The sequence below is a fragment of the Scophthalmus maximus genome, chromosome 5, assembly GCF_022379125.1.
Source record: "Scophthalmus maximus strain ysfricsl-2021 chromosome 5, ASM2237912v1, whole genome shotgun sequence".
NCBI lineage: Eukaryota > Metazoa > Chordata > Actinopteri > Pleuronectiformes > Scophthalmidae > Scophthalmus > Scophthalmus maximus.
The window spans coordinates 7,113,128-7,135,000 of NC_061519.1; the positions used below are offsets into that span (position 1 = coordinate 7,113,128).

At 41.5% G+C, this 21,873-nt stretch overlaps 1 protein-coding gene across 1 annotated transcript in view; it reads right to left on the reverse strand.

Annotated features, from left to right (window-relative positions):
• Positions 1-1,461: 1,461 nt before the first annotated feature.
• Positions 1,462-21,873, reverse strand: part of xkr4 (XK related 4) — a 22,895-nt gene continuing 2,483 nt past the window's right edge. Inside the window, exons 2-4 of the mRNA XM_047332201.1 lie at positions 10,773-10,972; positions 9,279-9,633; positions 1,462-9,055 (exon numbers count right to left, since the gene is read on the reverse strand). Coding sequence (XP_047188157.1) covers positions 8,455-9,055; positions 9,279-9,633; positions 10,773-10,972 — 1,156 coding nt within the window. The 3' untranslated portion in view covers positions 1,462-8,454. The remainder of the gene's footprint in view (positions 9,056-9,278; positions 9,634-10,772; positions 10,973-21,873) is intronic.

Sequence of the window (21,873 nt, forward strand, 5' to 3'; positions counted from 1 at the left end):
AGTGTGTAGGCTGCTCCTGGATGATGAGGGCATTGATGCCATTGACTGGCCCTCTCATCCCCCTGACCTAAATCCAATTGAGCACCTATGGGACGTTATGTATCGTGCATCTGATGCCGCCAAGTACCGCCACAGACTGTCCAGGACCTCCCAGATGCCCTGATCCGTGTCTGGGAGGAGAACACCCAGGACACCATCCGCCGACTCATCAGGATCATGCCTAGACGTTGTCGGGAATGCATTCAGGCATGTGAGGGCCCTACACATTACTGAGTCACATTGTTGGCTGCTGTGACAAAATTGAAAACGTATCAGCCTGTGATTCAATTTCTTTCCTTTGATTTTCTGTGTCATTTTGAATCCAGCCCCCAGTGATTGGAGGATATTGGTTTCCATCGACCGTTGTTACGTCCTTTTGTTCAGTAAGATCAGTAAAGATTTTCAACTTAACCAAGTTCTCCAACACTACATCACTCCTCCGCACCCTGCACTGGCTCCCGGTGGTGGCTCGAATCCGATTCAAGGCACTGGTACTTGCATACCATGCTGCAAATGGCTCAGGCCCTTCCTCCAGAACATTGTCAAACCTTACACCCCAGCCCGTCCACTACGCTCTGCTGCTGACAAACAGCTTTCTATTCCCTCACTGCGGGGTGTGGGCAACCACCACACAACTAAGTCTGTTTTCTGTCGTGGTTCCCCAATGGTAGAATGAGCTACCCATTGACATCAGGACAGCAGAAACCCCTCAATGTTTCCTTTATAGACTGATAACGCACCGGTTCAGACTCAACATTCGTTCTTGAATCTTTACCAAATAAACTAATAATTATTATTATTTTTTAAATCTAAAAGGGAGCACTTGAATCTGTTTCTGCCTGTGATAAATGTTAATGTACTCTCATGATTCTTTCATTTGGGTAATATCTTCATGGTTGAATGCATCAACAGATCTGATGTGTGATTTAAATGTTCTCTTAACTTTGAGCAGTGTATATAATATCAAATTTTTTTTTTCTCAAAATTGTAAGTTACACTTGGTAGATATCACACATTCAAAATGTACAAACATAAGTGTACATAAAGTTATTTACATCTTTATCATTTACATCTCAATCCTTCTCTTACATGATCTACCTCAAGTGGGTTAGCTCTGTGGTACTGGAAAACCCAAGGATACCTGGATTATCCACTAACGTCATGTCATGATGGAGGTCCCTGGTCCCAACATACTATTATTATTAATAAGAACAAAATCAGGTCATTCAACAAAATATTCTTACAGACCCTGATCTTTTCAACAGTATGTTTCAGGTAAATAATGAATTAAAGATTAGTAGTAGAACAACAACGATAATTACGCTAATCATAACATTAATGTGATCATGAAGAAAACCCCACAGCACTCTTACACCACAATATGAATAAATAAAAGAACAAATGAACAAACTTGAGCCCAGAAAAATGACCACAGTGTACTTTATTAAATTAATTTTGGTAGTTTGTGTTGCATTAGATTCAAATAAAAATTTACAAAAATCCCATATGTACAAAAATGTTATTTTGATCATTTTCATCACTCTTGATTTATTTTTACAATAAAATGTACTTTTTCTCCACTGAACTCATCACACAAAGCAACTTACTGAAAAAGACAGTTTTTTTGTCTTAAACATTTGTATCTTTTTTTTTTTTTAAATACACCACATACACCACATTTATCAAATTTTTATCATCATAGTTACAGCCATCGTGGTGGCATCAAACCTCTAAAGACACCCTTCACAGTCAGAACTCAAAAAAGAGAGGAATGTTCCTTTTTTTTAACATGTACACTTTGCATACATTTATTTACAGATACGCTTTTTATGTTGATCAGTTCACTATCTGTGGTACTCCTTGTTCGACCACCTCTCTAAACAGACAACTGTACAGAATGATTATACAAGTGTGATTGGGATCTTACCATTATTCCCCTGCTGGTTACTGTGCTTTTACCGAGGCTGAGTGATCTCGGCTGAACTGTGGCTGCTGCACACCCCCTGTCCTGCCCCTCCACGCCAACCACACTCATTCTCTCTGAGCTGTTGTCCTGTGGCCACGATTCCGCCCCTCCCTACTTCAAGGACAGCGAAGAGCATTATTCAGAGCCCATCACAATCACGCATATAATCATGACTAAAGTTATTCGTGAGATGGTTTTGTGATCTTCCCGAAAAAAACCCCAAACAAAGCCTGTTGGCTGTTCTTAAGAGATGGGATTGGATGTGGCACACGTCTTCCAAGCACTATTTTGAATTTTGGATAACGACACCACACAGGGCCAATTATTATATAATCAATATATCACCATATCCCTCATGTTTGAGGTATGTACCTGGTGTTTTGCAATTTTGCTGAAAATGTAAATCCCTACCATAACGGAATTTCTGTACAGAAACAGCTCAGTCTAGTATAAGCACAGTAACAGCTGTTGACACGTGATGCTATTGAAAAGTGTAGGAAGAAATCTCTCTCTCGCTTTCTCATTCTCTCTCTCTCTCTGGGCTAGCTGTGCTTTCAGTACATCCTAGAAAAAATGTTCGGGATGATGAGGTTGAACTAAAGGTAAAAAATAGAACTATATCTCTTTAAGGCCAACAAAACATAGAAAGCAGCTTACAAGAGTTATGACCAGCGTAAGGGATGGAGTCTTGAGAGTCCTGTTTACCATACACTACATGCAGTGAGAGCGTCACCCATTATCAGTCAGACATTAGAAAAACCTGAAGCTCTGTGGAACAGTAATGGACGACAGCAGCTCATCTTTTTTAAAAAGCAAATCGACAGCATGGAATAAAGAAAGTGAAGACAGACCACACCCCTCCGGCTGCAGTGGTTCTTTTCAATAGACTGTCGTGTACAACTGTGCATGGAGCGCTGCCATGCATGTGCAGGATGTAGATTGAATTAAAATGAAGATGTTTAGTCTTTTATTTAGAGATTTAGAAATGACTGGCAAAATGAAATCAAAGAGATGATTCAATTTTTTTCATGATCATCTGTACATGATCCAGCCAGTACATAATCCAATTTCCAATAAAAACTGCAGTTGCAATTTGGAATCTGGCAAAACTGAAGATGAGCGGTCAATTTCTCATTCAAGTTCAATTCTCACCATGTCAGTGCTGCGCTCTGGGATACGGTGAGAATCATCTGTTAATGGAATTTTTCAATTTCATTTTGGGGAATTCAGGCTCATTGTGTTCCTTACAGAACCACGGAGCCGTGTTATAGAAAAGCATATATTGCTGATGAAACGGAGGAGGGTATTCTGTCCATTACAACAAACTGAGGTAGCTTTATGTTCAGTACATATCAGCACATCATATATATCTGTGTATATGTTCACAAGATGGTAATGAGTAAACAAAGGCTACACCGGATTTGGGAGACATGTAAATGAACTTAAACAAAAAGGCTCTGGTGACCCCTTCAAATGATATAAGGCTGCATCTACACAGACTAGGCTACAGAGAAGACGTCTGCTCTTTCATTTTCACACCTTCTCAAGGTTCATGATAACTCTGCACGGTTACTGCTGCTTCATAGCACCTGTCAGGTAAACAACTAGATCGAGAGAGTGAAATCTGATTGGTTCAAATACCGGTAGTGCTTTCAGTGAGCGTCCATCTATTTCATGAAATGTCTGCCAGATGTGAAGTGATTTATCAACGGGTCCACTGTTAGCAGATAATGCACAGTGTCAACCTCCGCTGGTGAACTAGGGCAATAATGGAGAGGATAGGTCTGCTGTTAGCTGTAGTTCTTCCACTTAAGGTCCAGTGATATCTCTACTGTCCTTTGGGTTCAGCATGTACAGTAAACCATGTCAAAAGTCATAAAACATTTCATTACGTCAAAATGAGAATGTGTAGATTGTTTGAGTTTGGACTGGGTACAAATAGTTCTTGAACAGACAGAAAGCAAGCAGAGGCTGATCCGTTCCCCTTCATGTCCATCAGCAGAGTTGAATATGAGCTCCTGCAGCCTTGCACAGTGTGTGTGCCATTCTCTGTCTAACAGTTTTGTGCCATCCTGAAACCTGTGCTTTTTTTCTGCTACAACGAAACAAAAAAAACCATTACGCACAACGCAACCCAACCTGCAACAGTTCATTTGGATGTGCGAAAAAAAAAGATTGAGTTCACCCTTTAGTAAACAAAAAGCAAAGAAATGAAGTAGAAGGCAAAAATAGGAGCTGTTGTTAATTCAGCTAAAGCAGCAGTTGACCAAATTGTTCTCCACTAATGCATTAAAACCCAATACGCACTTCTGAGCACACACTCACACACACACAGCGGTGGTGGCAACAAGGTAAATAACTAATCCTAACTGTAAATATGTTTTGAAGTTATTTGACTAATGATTCAATATACAAACTGCATGTTTCATGAACCTCACACTGAAACTGAAAGAATGAGACAGTTGGACTTGAAAACCTTAAAGAACCATACCACTGTGTTCGTACTTTTTTAGCTCTGACAACACATTGTGTATACATTTGAGTTTGGTGACCATTTCCTGATGCAGACTGCCCCTTGTTAGATTTCTTGATCTACAGGTGTATCTAAAAACATTAGAATATCATGATATTCCAATATTTGGAGATACTGGATTTTAGATCATCGAAATTGAAACAATAGAAATGTCTTGAAATAGTTTACTCCACGTGTAATGAAACTAGAGTATATGAAAGTTTCACTTTTTGTATAATATCATGAAATAATTACATTTCCACGAATTTTCAAATTTTTTGAGAGCACCTGCATTATACCTACAGACCCCATTGGTTTGAATTAATTTTGCTACAGTACAGAGGATGAATTTGACAAATCTCCTCTGCATCTCCCAACAAGAATAATGTCGGTTTGACAATAATACATATAGATGATGTGTTCTCTCGAGTTGCAGTTGCAGGAAAACTGTAGAAAAAGCAACAAAAAATGAGAATACAAATACAAGAAGGGGTGTAAAAAACAATGTAAAAGTGTTACATAGTAAATCTGCTAAGGCCGGAGATATACTCGCTTTTTAGTCATGCGTTTTCATAGACAACTGCTGCATTGTAAATGTAATTGATGACATACTTGCTGTGTACTACGCTTGTAGTATGCATGTTACTGGAGTCTTCCACTTAAGGGCACACCACAGAAATCAGACCATATAGGAATGAGATTGTGGCGTCATCGTAGATTATGTGAGGCCTCCTAAATCAACCTCATCGTGACAATGGCGAGCATCTACCCCTACTGTTCATGTGCATGTTGCATCTTGCCGACACGTAGCGTTTATTCCTGCAGACGTGCACAAGCGACGCACAAAACGGAGGGGACTAGGCAGGGAAAAGAGAGTATATCTCCAGCCTTCAGCATACAAAAGCACTGGTATGGTCCTTTAAAGACTGTCTGGCAAAAAACAGCGAATCTAAGGCTGGTTGGGATTAATCAGGATGAAGAGTTTTGCTGTCTCGTGCCATGATTATCCCACTGACTTGTTTTGTGCTTTTCTCTCCTCTTTACATCCTTCAACCCCCCCCCCCCCCCAAAAAAGAACATTGCGCTTGTGACATAACACACAAAAGACAACCTGGTACTTTCATTTGTGCAGACATTTTAAATTGTAAAAGACACACCATTACCATCTGAATGGCACTGCATCGATGATACAGTCATACAGTAAATGGTAGGTTTCAACTGACAGCTCATCTGTGTGATGATGCCATTGCCCCTGGCTTCCCAGCATTCCCTGAAATCGAGCAGTTCAGTTTGGGAATGTAGGGAATGCGGTGCGGTGTAGATGGTGCAGTTCTCCATTTTGGCCGCAGTCTCTTTGCATTCTGATTCAGATCCGCTGGGATGTTTGATGGTTTGCCCTTCACAGATGCACAGTGTGCTGAAGGGGCACCGTGACAATTTGACTGGTAGTCTCAGTGATTGTGCACAGTATCTCAACACCTGACATTCTTTACCATGAAACTGTATCTCGAAAACGAATTTCTAGATCGTAATGAGATTTGCTGAATGTCTCAACAGGATAAATCTTAGCGGTGAGGCCTCAAACACCTCATGCCCTGACACTATCAGGGGTTCAGACCTTTAAGTCTGCGTGTCATCCTCAAGCTTCACATGTCTTGCTGTGATCAGGACATCCACACCACGTTGGGACGTTTCAGTCACTAAAGTGTTCATAAACTTTGTAAGCATTTCGAAGAAGAATCATGAAAAAATGAACTCTGGATGACGCTCAGTTTTCTTAGATATAGATGTTTAGCCAATGATTAAGATGATTTGAGTGTGACAACTGATCAGGACAAGTTGGACAGATGGTGTTGAAGGTGTTGACCACGGCCCACCCCTGCTTCCTTCCGTTGTACAAAGATGAAGCTAAAATATCTCGGGCATGGTAGCCGCTATCTTGCGCCTTTGACGTCACTTGGAGCCAGAGTCTGCGCAGTAGGGATCTTGGTGTGGATCCACGGTATCTAGGTCACGCCGATACACATGCTTGACCAATTGAGTCTCAAGACTTGTATTGTTTTAGAATCACCTACTGCCCCTCTAACATTAACACTTGAACATACACCATTTGGATAAGAACGTCCCATCTTTCAGAAGAAATTATTGAATGGGTATTTTGACTTTTGAGTTTGGTCCATGTCCCATCTACTAATATGGATGAGGCGGTGTTTAGGACCTATACTGCAGCCACCAGGGCGTGATCCAGATGATTTGGCTTCACTTTAGGGGGCTTTTATCGTCATCCATCTTTATATACAGTCTATGGGCATGACAGTCCTGAATCAGGCTTTCATGGTGGCACTTTACCAAAAACCACTTTACTAGCATTTGTCATTCAAGTGAGTGGACCAGCACCATGCTATCTTGTGTTGTGTGGCTTTGTGTGACATTGGTAAAAGCTGAGTCAACGGGACAAATACAGAAACATCTCACCCAGATGTGTTTATCAAAGAACAAGCAGACTTCGAGTCCATGTGTCAAGGTGCACCGTCACTGATCGATGAGAGCACAGCTGATTCAGGCCTCCAACCACTCTTTGAACACACGCAGACACAAACACACACGCAGAGACACACACACTCGCAGACACACACACACACACACAAACACAGAATCCAATTGACCCTCTATCATCTCTATAGTAAAAAAATGCTGCATGTTTTATCAGAGTACTGCACATCCTGGTAGTTGATTTAGTTTGGCTGAGATGGCTGCTTGTCTGTGTTCTCTCTCTTCTCCTTCATCCTCGACTCATTTCCACTTAATCCCCTCTTGTAATCTCCTTTTCATTGTGGCCTGGCGCCTTGCTAGTTTCTTCTGCTCTGCCCTCCACAGATGAACAAATATCAGTTTCATTATGTAGCCAGGTCCATGTGGCTCCACTTCAAATAGCTGAATTGAGCTGCCAGGAAGATTTCATTTTCTTGGCATTGTGGGAGTTTGACTTTTATCCGTACGGGAGGAAAACCGTGAGTTTATGTCTGTTAAGCTTTCACCTCTTCTTTGTCACTCCGTGTCCTTCTGTCCAACCAGTTCTGGTGGTTTTCATACATATAGGACACAATGACTGAGTATAGATGCTACTGCGACCAGTCTTCATTTAGTTCATTTTCTGTCTGACCTGCTTCAAATGCAGACCAGATCTATCCAAGAGGAATGAAATGTCAAGGCCAGAGGGGGACGTTTTGGATTACCCAGCCATCTCTGAGGTGTTCCACATCCTCAGAAACTAAAAGGATTTTTAGGATTTTTCCAAGGAATCTTTTTGGCACGAAGACAGGAGTAGCGATTGTTGATATTGATGGAAGTACCTATGCAGATGTAGCTGCAATGGGGGCACACAATCAGAACTTCCAAACAGAAAGACACCAACATGTTAAGACAGATTTGACAGTTTTCTACTTGTGATGAATACAGGAATATTTCCTTTCCTCATTGCATTAGAGACGTTTCTCTGTAATCCAGGTGTAATTTGGGGTGAAGAGGAATATCTGTTGACTTCAAACTCATCTGGATGGACACTAACATATTATACATATTTATTTTATCCCTAACTTTTCCAAACTCACCCAAACAGTGCATTGGCCTCTTGTGCCAAAGCACTTGTTAGTTTGTGCCACACAGGATTTCCCTGATGAGTCGAAGTAAAAAAACAGCAGCAACCCGAAAAAGAACCCAAGTACATCCAGCGGCATCAACAGATCTAGTGCCAAATCGCTTCTCCAATCATTACCAGACGAGTCAAATGCTCCAAAGGATGGGGAAAAATGGGGGAATCAGAGATGAAAAGTGACATTATTGGTAGTAACAATTTTTTTTATTGCCACAGTTCCTGCTGCTGTTTATGTGATATCTGAGGTTGCATCCCTGTATGGGTTCTGATAGCAGGATGCAGCTATAAAGTGGTCTCATATTCCAACCTCTCCTGTACCAAAGCATCATCTTTGTACTGCAGCCGTGGAGGAGTCAGGGAGCAGTCTATGGCCAGGATTGCCTTTCGTATACTGCGGTCAAGGACATGACGCTCCCAGGCTGGATAGTGATTCCTACAAAGGTCGATCTTGATGACGGTCTCTTCGAGGCGTGGAGCACGAGACGATGGGGTGGATGGCACTGTGGGCCGGACCTGAAACACTGGCATGCAGCCATCCCGCTCAGAGTACTTCCCCATGTCCCGCTCCAGAGTTGTGGTGGCGCCTCTGTTGGAGCGCAATGAGTTGGTGGCACCTTCCGATGGTAGTGTGGAGAACTGCGCAGTGGGGTCCAGGTCGAGGCCTTGGCCGCTCGGTGAGCGTCCAAAGCGTGGCCCATTGGGATGGAAAAAGGCATAGTACATGAGCATGAAAACCACTCCAGTGAGGAAACTGCTGAAGATGACGCAGAGTGCAGGCACTGCAAAGGCGTCAGTGGTGTGAGGCGACCGGTAGAGATACCACAGCGCGCTAAGAGCAGCATTCTCCACCAAGATCACCAGGTAATAGATGAAAAGCCGACACCTTCACAAAGACATGATAAAAATAAATTGAATCAAGTTTGAGTGAAACAGAATCTGTCCCACACATTTGAATTTCATGAATTTCCTTTTAACCAGCAGTCTTTGAAATAATAATAATAAAATAGTAAAGACCTTTAATTAAACTTAATAATTCTTTCTTTTTTTTTAAAATCAAGCTCCTAAAACAGATTTTTCTTCAGAACTACATCACACTGAATGCTCACCTTGTCCTTCCCTCTTTGACGTTAAACCAGGAGAAGATATAGACTATGCCCACCACCATGTCAAACACTATCTCCTCCCACTTGCTGATGCAGAAGTCTGTCTCACAGTGGACAATCCAGAAGGTCATGATGCACCAGTGCAGGACGATGAAGATGCCAAAGTAGAGTTGAAACACTGAGGCAAACAGGGCGAAGGTGATGACCCTGGCTGCGATGGTGAAGAAGTGCCAGCAGAACTGGATGATGACGGCCAGGTAGCTGATTGGCTTCTTGTCATCCCGAGACTCTCGCAGGGCCTTCTGATAGGAGGCCAGGGCCCAAGCCAGAGAGACGAGGGAGGCTGCTGCTGTTATACCTGCAACAGACAGTCACACAGACATTTGGGAACATTTTAGATACACTATGTGCTTATTTCCCTGCCACAGTCATATGGGAAGAGGAAAATCTGTTTGCGTCCAGTTAACAGACTGGTACAGGATATGTACTAGTTGAGCACAAACGCCCGAAGCAGGGGGAACCTGTCAGCCCAGAACATTGTTGAACAGACACTGGGAAACAGAATGTGAGTTTAATCGGCTTCAAGGTAGCTATTCACCTCAGTGAGCTCTTGAGTCCTGGATTGTGAAGTCTTCCACTGGCCCGAAAGCCACCACAACACAATAGGGGCCTGATAGGTTGCAAAAATGCAGAGAGGTTTGGTTTTTCTACCCATTTCAGATCCCCATTTCAGTGACTTGTGACAGAGTAAGAGTTTATTATCATGCTTGCATACAAAAACACTGGAAGGCCCACCTCCCCCACCTAGTATAAGTGTGCAATATGTACCTTTGACATCTGGATAATGATCTCTGTTTACAGGCTGTTTACACTTGGGACCAGATGTATAAATTCACCTCATTCATCAAGAAAGTATTGTGTTTTCTTTACTTTAGAATGAGTTTTTATATTGACATATGGACTGAAATTTCATAAAACGTTTTCTAGTCTTATCGACCACCCAGAGCCCCCTTTAACGTACAAGTCACATTCACCCATTCACAACACATCTCTTCACAGCGCTTTTTCTGTCACACGTCATCCATACACAGCTGTCAGGGGCAATTTAGGGTTATGTGTCTTGCCCAAGGCACCCAGGGATTGAACCATCGGCCTTCTAGTTAGTGGATGACCCCCCCCCCCCCAAGCTCCTGAGTGACATGCGCCCAGGTGGAGTGCTAGCTCTTCCATGGAGCCTGCCACGTTGTACAATCATGTTTCTTCAAAAGCCCAGAATGGACAAACCAAATACTGGCTTGAAAGGGGTCCTTTCATGTATCTATGATACTTCTACACACTTGGAAGGAGATGGAGAATTCAGTATGTTGCAATCCGCAACTTCACTACCGGATGCCACTAAATCCTACACACTGGTCCTTTACGTTTTTTCACTGATTCTGTGATACTTGATTGTGTGATGATTGTGTGTGTGTGTGTGTGTGTGTGTGTGTGTGTTACCTTGCACAGCCTGGAGCTTGTGTGTCTGTATGATGATGCACAGCTGCAGCACCAGTTGTGGAGCACTCTCCAGGAAGGTGGCCAGTAGATGCAGCATGCTCACGTCTGCAAACTCGTAGACCATCCTCCAGTAGTAACGCCAGCGATCCGTCTCAGCACTCCCACGACTCCGAACTCCCAGATAGATGGTGTGAAGATACCTGGGGGCAAATGATGGGAAAACACCACGCTTTAACATCAACCACACAGGATGAAACATTTCATGTATCAGTACATCAAGAGGGAGGAAGGTGGACAGACATTCAAACTAATCACTTTTCTTTATCAATACTGTACTACATGACACACACACACACACACACAACAGGCTGCCATTGTTAATCATATAACATATAATCATCATAAGCTACAAGATGCATGAGTACATTAAATCAGCAGTTCACATCAAATACTTTATTCCATACATATTGTATATGTTGATGCGACACACGTATTAATGTGAACACAGCAGCAGCTACAGCCTACAGACCCACACGCAAGCAAAAAGAGAAGGCCAGCACATTATGTTACACCTTATATTTTCCTTCACTGTTCATGTTTCAGGATCTGAATTATTCTCAAAGGGGCCCCTCCTCTCTAAAACAAAACTGCTGATTCAATCCTTAAAAACACTGAATAAAGCAGCTTTGCATTACAAATCAGTGTTTCCAACCGAGCTGTCACTAAAATTTGCTCAGCTCGTTTCTCTCTGATCTAAAATTCTTCATCCATTAAAATATATAGTGAGAATAAAAAAAGTGACTGGATAACTGGATAATGAGTACATTTTAACTCATCTGCTAGACAAACACAATAAATGGTAAATGGACTGTATTTATATAGCGCTTTTCTAGTCTAATTGACCACTCAAAGCTCCTCTAAAGTCACATTCACCCATTCACACAGCACTGCCACCGCACTTTTCTGTCACATTCATACACTGCTTGAAATATCCGTAAGCATAGATCTAAAATATTATAACTAGATAGTGAGGGGCTGCTCAGCATTGAAGCAAATTTAGCCTGGTGTCTAAATTACACAAAGACGAGTCTTCCCTAAACATAAACATATTTACATTTGGTTTTGCTTCGCATTCATTATTTGTCCCTTGTTTGCTTATGGTTTTGATGTCAATCGTTTTTTATTTACTTGTTAAGCATGTAATGACTGGATTCACTGATGTCACACCGTTGGCGATTATTTTTTCAACTACAACTTATGTCATGTCAGCAGTGTCTCGTACTTTGGCACTGATGACTGAAGTTCACCATCATCTGTTCGCACCACATTCCTTCATTTAAATTTTCTTGCTATCTCATTCATCTAAATGTTCATGCATTATTATTTTAATAAATTTAGAGTTCTTCAAATTCCATTGATTAAAAAAAAAATCAAATATGTGGAGCATGAATGTATTTCATGAAAATACGTCGTTCTGCAGAATTATTTTTAATGTGTAATTTTTATTGTCATAATAGACTCACCATGCAGCCTTCAATTAATTTGCATTTGAAAGTTTGATGATGTTGTGATATCAAATCAACTGTAAACACATCCAGCACACCAATTATTTATCACCATTAAAATCTTGAATTTAACTTACAAAACGTGAATGCATATCATGTCATAAAATATGTAATTTCTTTTTAATCCATAATCAACCCAGATTGTAATTGCTGTAGTTCAATCCACATACATTAAACATACATGTGACATGCTCATCAGCTTGTCTTTTAGCCAAACTACATGTGGCTCATCATCTCTTAAAATTTTAAAATATTAAATACAGTTTGGTCTTTGACAGTGATGTTAGTGAAAATAATGATATTTATAAATATAAGTGAAATCGAAAAGCTTAGGTTGATCAAAGTGGTGAGGCTCTGAAAAGACTTCACAAATAATCAAATACAAAATATCAGTGTATCAATGGTTCAAATCAACATATTTCATCTGCTATGCTGCACTATAAATAAATATATACAAACTTTAAATAATTAAATGGGGAATGCACACAATAAATAGCAGTGCTGTATGAATGAGTGAAAGGTACTTGTCCTGTAGAGGGCTTTGAGTGGTCAATAAATAAATATAGTCCATTTACCATTTGGTATAATTTAGTAAGTGTTCAACAACACACAAAGTGTAGTTGTTTTTAGACCCTTTAATGTGGAAACGTTTCATATTACACCTCCTGAAAACTAGTAGCCTCAGTTTATAGTCATGTCTTTGGAGCATGTCAGCCAAACATTTCTGATAGACCACGACCTGCCAAGGTTGAACCGGGGGAAGTGTGCTCTGTGGCACCTGTAACCACACCCCAAAAAAATGATGTCACAATGTACTGACACACCCTGTGAGAAGTTAAACCACAGGAGGGAAAGTCTTTGAACCAAATGTAACCTATGCCTAATCTATTTTAAGATAAAACCTGGAGAAAACTGTGAGCAGATTTCAGATTGAATTGGAATATTCATCAGACCTGTTCAACGCTTACCAGCATCTCAAATCCTGACATGCAGATGCAGCATAGCTTGAATTTGTTTCACGATCACTAAACTTTAAAAGTAGGCCAAGCACCATTCAATGGTAGGAAAACATCAACCTTGTTCGTGGAGAACATAGACTTTGCCATATATTCTAAACCACTGTTTCATCGTGCAGTTTTCATCAGAAAAGGCTGGATTGCAACAGGGACATTGCCTAAGCAGCAGACACACACCGCAGCTCCTGGCAATCCAACTCCAAGTGTACCTCTCCAGACCTGAGGCAAGAGCTCATTTAATGAAGTGAATCCATTTTTACTTTTCTGTGGCCTACATTTTTATGCGCCTCTCTCTCATCCGTCTCCCTCAGTTATTTCCGCTCTCCTTCTCCCTCTATCTGTGAAATATCACCAACACATGGCAGTCATTTAGCAGCATGCTAATGGGCCGTGAAATGAAGCTCTGTTGTCAATAAAGAGTTTGGAAATTAAATCTGGGCTGAGGGCATTAGAGCTGGAGCCCGTTCATGGACAGATGGACCTGACACTCTCACACAACGTGTATGTGTGTGTGTGTGTGTGTGTGTGTGTGTGTGTGTGTGTGTGTGTGTGTGTGTGTGTATGGGTGTGTGTGTGTGTGTGTGTGTGTGTGTGCATGTGTCTACCATCTAAAACTTGTTAACCTGCCACTCAGGCTATATTCACACAGTAAGTAAATGTGTCCCAGTTCTGACTGCTACGCTCACGTCTACTGAAAATTAGTCAGGTCTTTCAGTGTCGTACAGTATTCAGCGTTCGTACTGGGGCCATCAGCATCAGTAATGCCAGTACTACGTTTCATGTGGATCTAGGGTAGTTACTAATATACAGTTTTTTTTGTTTCTACTAAGACCTCTGGCTTTTATGAAATAAAGGATGAAATCAAGAAAATATAAACGGTCTTGGGTTGAGTTCTAGTCTCAGTTTGGCAGCACTGCTCAGGATAATCAGAACTGGGTTTTAAAGATTCAGATTAGACTTGGGTTCAGGTTTTATGGGGCGAAGCAAATTTTCCGCGCATGAGATTATATACAAGGTCAATGAAAAAAGTGCCAGTAGACGCAGAAAATTCACTTCACGTTTGCTGTGTACGCAGCATTAATCTAGGCCCATGACAATGTTGGTGATGATGAAGGAACATGTCACCCAGTGCAACGGGGGTAGTTCTTTCGGTCACTGCCCAGAGATCATGATCATAGGTGAGGGTTGCGTATAGATTAACCCGGAAATCTAAAGCTCCCTCTTCACCACAAAGATCCGGTACACCGGCCACATTTTTGCTGGTGTCACCTTAATCTGCATGTCCATCTCCCACTCACCCCCAACCAGTGGAGAACAATCCACCGTTTTCAGGTAGAGAACCCTGACCTTAGACTTGGAGGTGCTGATCCTCATCCCAGCCAATTCCCATTCGGCTGCAAATTGCCCTAGTGTGCACTGGAGGTCACGGTCTGATGCTGCCAACAGAACCACATTATCCGCAAAAGCTCCACCCCATTATACATTTTGTACTGTATTGTTTGTTTTAAAGCTCTCCTGCTCTCTCCACCACCTGAACTGTTTCACTGTCCTTGTACTGCTGAGGTAAACTGAATACTGCAAGGGGTAGGCAAGTAGGCCTTTCAAACACACACACACACACACACACGTTGCTAGTCAGCATCATAATTTCTAGTATGTTCAACTAATTATCAATATTTTATTTATGTACAACTCCTGTTACATCTAAGATGTAACCACCCCATCCGGAAGGCAGCCCTCCCCTCTCCCTGCGCCAATGACCGCATGTTGTAGACCAGACAACTGGTAACACCAGACTAGAGCATATAAAAAATAAAACATATTGCATCCACGGGCACCCGTGAAGAATAATGTACAAGCACATTCATTCAGACACGTGTGATTAAAATTTTACAGCATTTAAGTGTGTGTGTGTGTGTGTGTGTGTGTGTGTGTGTGTGTGTGTGTGTGTGTGTGTGTGTGTGTGTGTGTGTGCGCGCACAGGTAGAGGAAGTGAAATCAAGTAGTGCAGGTCAAATGTGCAGACTGCTGCTGTAAATGCTGCAGCACTCCAACATGACGTGTTGTGTAACAGCGGAGAGTCATGGGAAAGCTTTCTAAAAACAACCTGAGAGGACAGGAGGGGGAGAGGAGGAGGGGGAGTGGAGGAGGATGGGAAAGAAGAGAGGAGGAGGAGGAGGAGAGGAGAAAAGGTGAAGGAAAAGAGGAAGAAGGAGGTGAAGAGGAGGAGGAGAGGGGAGAAAAGGAGGAGGTGAATAGGAGAAGAGGAGGAGAAGGAGGAGAAGAGGAGGAGGCAAGTGTGTTAACTCCATTAGAACAGCAGAGTGCTTGAAAGACTTCAAGTCAAGGTACTGAAACACGGGTACTGATAGTAATCTGTTGGTTTTATTTAAATATTAAAACCAAGATACATTTTCGTCACTAGAAATGTTTTTTAATTGCTCAAATCAAAGCCCAAATGTGCAAAATGTCTCCGACTCTTCCACAACACAGCCTTGTGGTCACCAGGATCCATGCCCACAAACAGCAGCAAAAGACAGCATCAGATAACTGTGAACACAAGACCCAAAACATTCAGCATCCACTCTGAGAGGTCGAAGGTCACAGAGTAAAGAATGTCGAGGATAAGTAGAATCAGAGGATGACCAGAGACTGATCTGACATCAGAGAACATCTTTGCACAGAGACAGTCTCTCTCCAAATCCAAGTCACCTGGTATCTCAAGACCTTCGTGTGAAACCATCAACAGGGCTATCTCCGTGACAACTGAGTAAACTGCATCTGCTGTTGAAGACTAAAGATGAAGACAAACTATACCGAATTCTAGTATTGTGCTTTTTTCAACACAAACCTATGCCATTAGAATGCCTCCAGGGCAATGTATGAAAACCTTATTTGAGCACAAAAGTCTCCGTTGCTTTAAAATTGTGGATGTGGACTTGCATTGTCAGACTCTTTGGCAAATGTAACTGGACAGAGCTCAGTCTTGGACAAGTCGGGGGGGGCTCGACAGTCTTACGGCCCCGTGTCACTGCTGTCCTCCCCCATGAACCCACACGTCGGCCATCTTTTCAGATGGAACAAGCATGTGGAAAAGCAACAAGCCTTTTCCACATGATTCCCTGTAATGACAACACTTTGCGCGGGTCTGTGACGGATGGCACTGTCCTTGCAAGACAGTGTCATCCGTCTTGCAAGCACCGGTCACGGTTAAAACAGTTGAATGTTTTCCTCAGAACAGAGTTCTTCCATTGATTTCGATTACTGTTACTGCCACACAACAAACAGTCACAAACAGGCCTCAATGCAACACCGCGGACGGCGCCTAGCGCAGCCACGGCGAGTGCTATACCAGAAGCAGAAGCTGTCTATTTACACGTCCGGTAATCACTCTCCTTTAAGCACCGTGCTTGGTCTCCACCACCTCCTGAGGAAAACATCTGGCTCTTCAGCTGCTAAACGCTCCACTGTGTTCACCAGCTGCTCTGTGACAGTGTGCGTCTGCCGAGCAGGTGGTGTGTGACACCGGAGACAGTGAGAGGCTACTTGGCCATCTGATGTGCCCCTTGTCATTTCAGACACCTCCGTGTTGCTTCATGCACCTGCAGGCCTTGTGGTGTTTGTGTCAGGTGGCAAGTGGAGCTTCTCCTTACTCCACTGTGGTTGGGATTCTACCTCATCTGCTTGGGAAAAATGTGCCAAATGAAGATATTTAAAGGTTTTCGAAGAGAATGGCTGCCTGTACTGGGGGTCGAAAGGAGCACTGAGGCATGAGACTTATGTTTTCCACTTAGAAGGTCGTGGTTTAATCACTAGCTCTGTAAAAGCTAAAACTTTAAATTGCTCGGCGTGTTCTGCTTTTTTAAATGTATATGAGTGAATGAAGAATATCTAGTGGCTTTGTAAATCAAAGTATTTGCATCAACAATATTTTTAAAAGTTGAATTTTTAAAGCTGCCTTTAATATTTTATTGATGGTGGCTTAACACAAGAGTTCGTCCTTTTTACCAGAGTGGAGAACAGCTTTGCTTTGCTAAGAAAGGTTCCGAACTGGGTGAAATGACCCAGGGGTATTTCATCGGCAGCCATGATAAGAGCTGTTTGAATTCTTTAAATGCTTCGGAAAGGTGCTTCAATGCTTCCTTTCCTATCGCCTTCAGCATAGGGTTCACTGGAGCTTCCTACGCGAAAGGAAAGGAGATATAGACGCCCCACAATTCCGTGCGGCAGCAATATTTAACGCGAGGCGCCATGCACAAACTTTAACGATTAAATCCGAAGTAGAAATAGAAGAAGAGTATGAATATGACCGTGAAGTCATCATGTAAGTTACCGTTGCCTATGAAGTATTTCCATCTCATGCCATATGGTGGTCATGTGAATAAATATGAGTGGACAAATGTGACAACCTGTTCATTTCAGTTTCATAGCATATATTATTGTTTTTATTTATATTCCAACCTTGGTAATGGATAAATTGTTCTCGCCGTGTTGTCCATGTTTAGCATGAATCAACCTGCTAAGAATGCACGGGGCGAAGTAGCCTTACAAGACGCGCACTTTGTAGTCCATCTCCATTTGCACTTTCACCACGGCAGACGCAGTTGAGTGGGATTCTCTTAGCACCGACTTTTTCTAAGTCCTATTAATCCTCGTTCATGTGAATGAGGCGGTGTCGTTAATTAAAAGTGACACTGTCAGGAGCATCAATTAAAGTTTTAATTGAATACGAGACGACACACTGATACCAGCAGGTCAATTTGGTTTAAGCTACATGTAAAAGGGACATTCTACAAAGTGAAATGGAAATAATATGATCATACAACTAAAATAGAAAAGAACCCCTCGAAATAGTTGTTGACATTTAAAGTCAGCCAAAAAATACACTGTATATTAGCACAGAAATTTCATCAATGAATCACTGAACTGTTCATTCATAATCATGGGAAATATTGAACTGTGGTAGGATCATTTTTCCCAAAAAACATATCATATTTAGATTTCGTTACTATTTATTGCCATGTTGTTCTGAAATGCAAATAAAAAAACATGCAAATGAAAACATTGGCAGTGATTCTGTATACGGCAATTTGGGGTTAAGTGTCTTGCCCATTGATACATCGGCATGCAGACTGGGGAAAGCGGGGATCTAACCCCCGACCTTCAGGTTAGTGGACGACCGACTCTACCTCCTGACCCACAGCCAACCAAAGCAAATCATGTGTGTCCAGATGTTAAGATGTCTGACATCACCTCATCAGTGCCACTGTGCACAAACTCAAAAAGATTCCTTTTTTTAAAGCCATATTGCCAGTATGATATCAATGAGTACAACAAGTAGAACTCTGCTAGTTTGTTTTCTTCAACAGATTAAGTATTGCTTCTGAAATCTGAAGAGTTTTTAGACAAATATATACAAAATTGTACAGTTATACAGCTATTGTACAGGATCAATAGCAACAATTTTGATAATCAATACAGTATAAAGTATGAACTTAGTAAATCAATCGGCAATTTTACTCAGTTTTAATTGGTTCAAAAGTTTAGCATCCTCCCATAATTGTATTATTTTGAAGTTGAAGTGTAGGGTGTCTGGTGTAGGATAAAAAAACATTGGGTTAGACAGAGTACAGTGAAAATACAGGTCCCAAAGTACAACTTCACTGCAACAACAGTGATCACATCTGTTATTCCCAGTTTAAGGATAATGCCTGGAACAGATGAAAAAAACCCATTAAAAAAACCTGCCGGAATGAAAAGTCTTGAACTCAAGCCTGACAGGAGAGGAATTTTTCCAACATGACACTGAGAAAAACTCAACAGAGGTTTTAGAGCAGCGAAAGGTGAACACTGAGCTCCCCTGTCTTCAGTCAAATAGAGAAGCTTGGGGGTGGTTTCAAGATGAAGGTAGACCAACTAAACCCCTCCAGCTGAGAGATGCTGAGAAGAAGCAGATTTCTGTTTTTGACTGGAATCACCGATAGGGTTGGGTATCCTTTCACATGTATCGATTCCGAATCCAATTTTTTTTTGCAAAGAGACGAAAGAACAATTATTTCAAGAACAAAAATCTGCCTTTCCTTAATTCTTGGCCCATTTGGGCTATAATCAGTAAACTGTCAACTGTGACAGGACGTTTCCCCCCCCCCCCCCCTTCATTTATAAAAATAAATATAACTCCTTTATAAGGAATGATCAACAAAAACAATTAAAAATCAAAACCATTTAAATAAATAATGGAGAAATACAAAAAACATATATTAGAATATAACAATATATTTAATAGACAGTTGTTATGCAAGCAGCAACGATGTCAAAGAGGGTGGATGTCTGCAACGAAAAGTCCACAATTCTCCTGAAGAAAATTTTTCATGGTTAAGCATTGGACAAAGTAAGCGTTGGACAAAAGCATCAGCTAAATTGATTTAATGTCAGTAACGCATTTGAGTATTTTTCTGCCTACACTAGGCTATAGGTGAATGCACCATCGTTCCTCCCTTGCACGAAATGTCTTTACTGCAGGTGTTGCATTTTGCTTCGTCCAACCTTTCGAGCGTTTGTCGTGGTCAACCACGGTCCAGGATGTTATCAGACGTGACAATGATGACGTGACGTCATGTCCGTGTAGCAGATCGTGGCAGAAAAGTAAGGCATTTATGGACTATTTCATTCTCACTGCTCAACTGAAGTATGACGTTAGGAACCGATAAGCGGAACCGAAATGCATGTTTCTTATCGAATCCACGAATCTTGGAAAATCGGATATCCAACCCTAATCATCGATGTCCAGGATCCAATCTGTCATCTAAAGGAAAGGTGGACTTCCAAAATATTGAAAAATAAAAATATATTTCAAATTACTTGGTGTCGACCCCTTTTTGGTTAAAAAAAATAAATGAAAAAGTGTTAAATGGTCAATGGACTGCGCTTAGCTGCTTTTCAAGTCTTATCGACCAATCAATGCACTTCAAGCTACAAGACATTCTCTCTCTCTCTCTCTCTCACTCACACACTTTCTCACACACACACACACACACACACACACACACACACACACACACACACACACACACACACACACACACACACACACACACACACACACACACACACACACACACACACACACACACACACACACACACACACACACACACACACACACACACACACACACACACACACACACACACACACACACACACACACACACACACACACGCATACAGTGCTTCTATACACAACCCATTTTTCTGTAATTCTCTGTAATCTGTAATGAACATTTTAGTGATATTGACCAGATGTTAACTTAACTTTGTGTTGTGTCATTCATCAATCAAAATTTCTAATCCATTGTGGTTGTGCATAGAAGCAACACTACAAAAAATTGTGTAAAAAAAAAAAAATGCCGGACATGTTCATCTCATTCATTCTCTATCATTGATGTGCAATGCAAATTCAGCTGTCCTGAGGTAATGAAACATAACCTCTTGAAGAAAATATGACATTGTCAACAGATAATTCAGATAATTTTGTCTCCTTTTTCCAAACACTACACTATTTAAATAAAAAAAGTCACCTCAAGTCTTCAATAATTATGCAATTCATAATCAGTAAAGACTATTAATTCTCCCCTCAGGTATTTCCCTTAAACCATCACATGATCAGCAATAAAAAATAAAATAGTCTTCCTCTGTACAGACACATCTCATCCTCCTGAGAGGACCATTCAATCTGCTTCTAATAAGCTAGTTGCAATATCGATTCATCTGAATCTCTTTGTCTTTAAAATGTTAGAAAATAGTGCATATCCCCTTTGCGGCTTCCCAGAGTTTCCAGATGGTTTATGTTGTCTGACCAACAGTCCACATCCAAAAACCATATTCATCACACAATAATAATAATGACAGCTGCTACTGTCACACACACTGACATTAAGTCCCAGTGTAGTACTACAGTGAATATAATATGTGGGCACAGGAGAGGTCAAGGAGACAGTGATACCTTGTCCAGGGATAAAGATACAACTGAGGAGCCGGAGGTGGAGTGTTCTGGGTTTGGAGATGCAGGGACATTTGGAAATTCGCTGCCTACGGAGCATTGACCTGCAGGATGATAATCAGTAACTACATCAACTTTTATGTTTTGAAAGTAAGGCCTCGCTCTTGTGTATATTAAAAGCAGTTAGTACCAAAAGTACATATATTACATTATACATGTATTCAGTACTGATCAGACTGGTCTGTATATCACCGTCACTCATATGACAGAAATATTAATGCAATTAAATGATCTCTTTACATCCCTATCTCACCCGACTATCCGTACAGCAGCGGGGGCGAATCGGCTGATGAAGATCACGTGACGTGATCAAAAGCTCCAACTCAGCCAGTAAAAGGACCTTGAGACTGTTTCCTTCAGGGTGAAGATTTTGATAACGTGAGTCACCATCCGTTTTGTTGAAAGGTGCTTGATTAGCAAACCTGCGCATTTGAACAAAGTGCGGATAAATGATCAGAG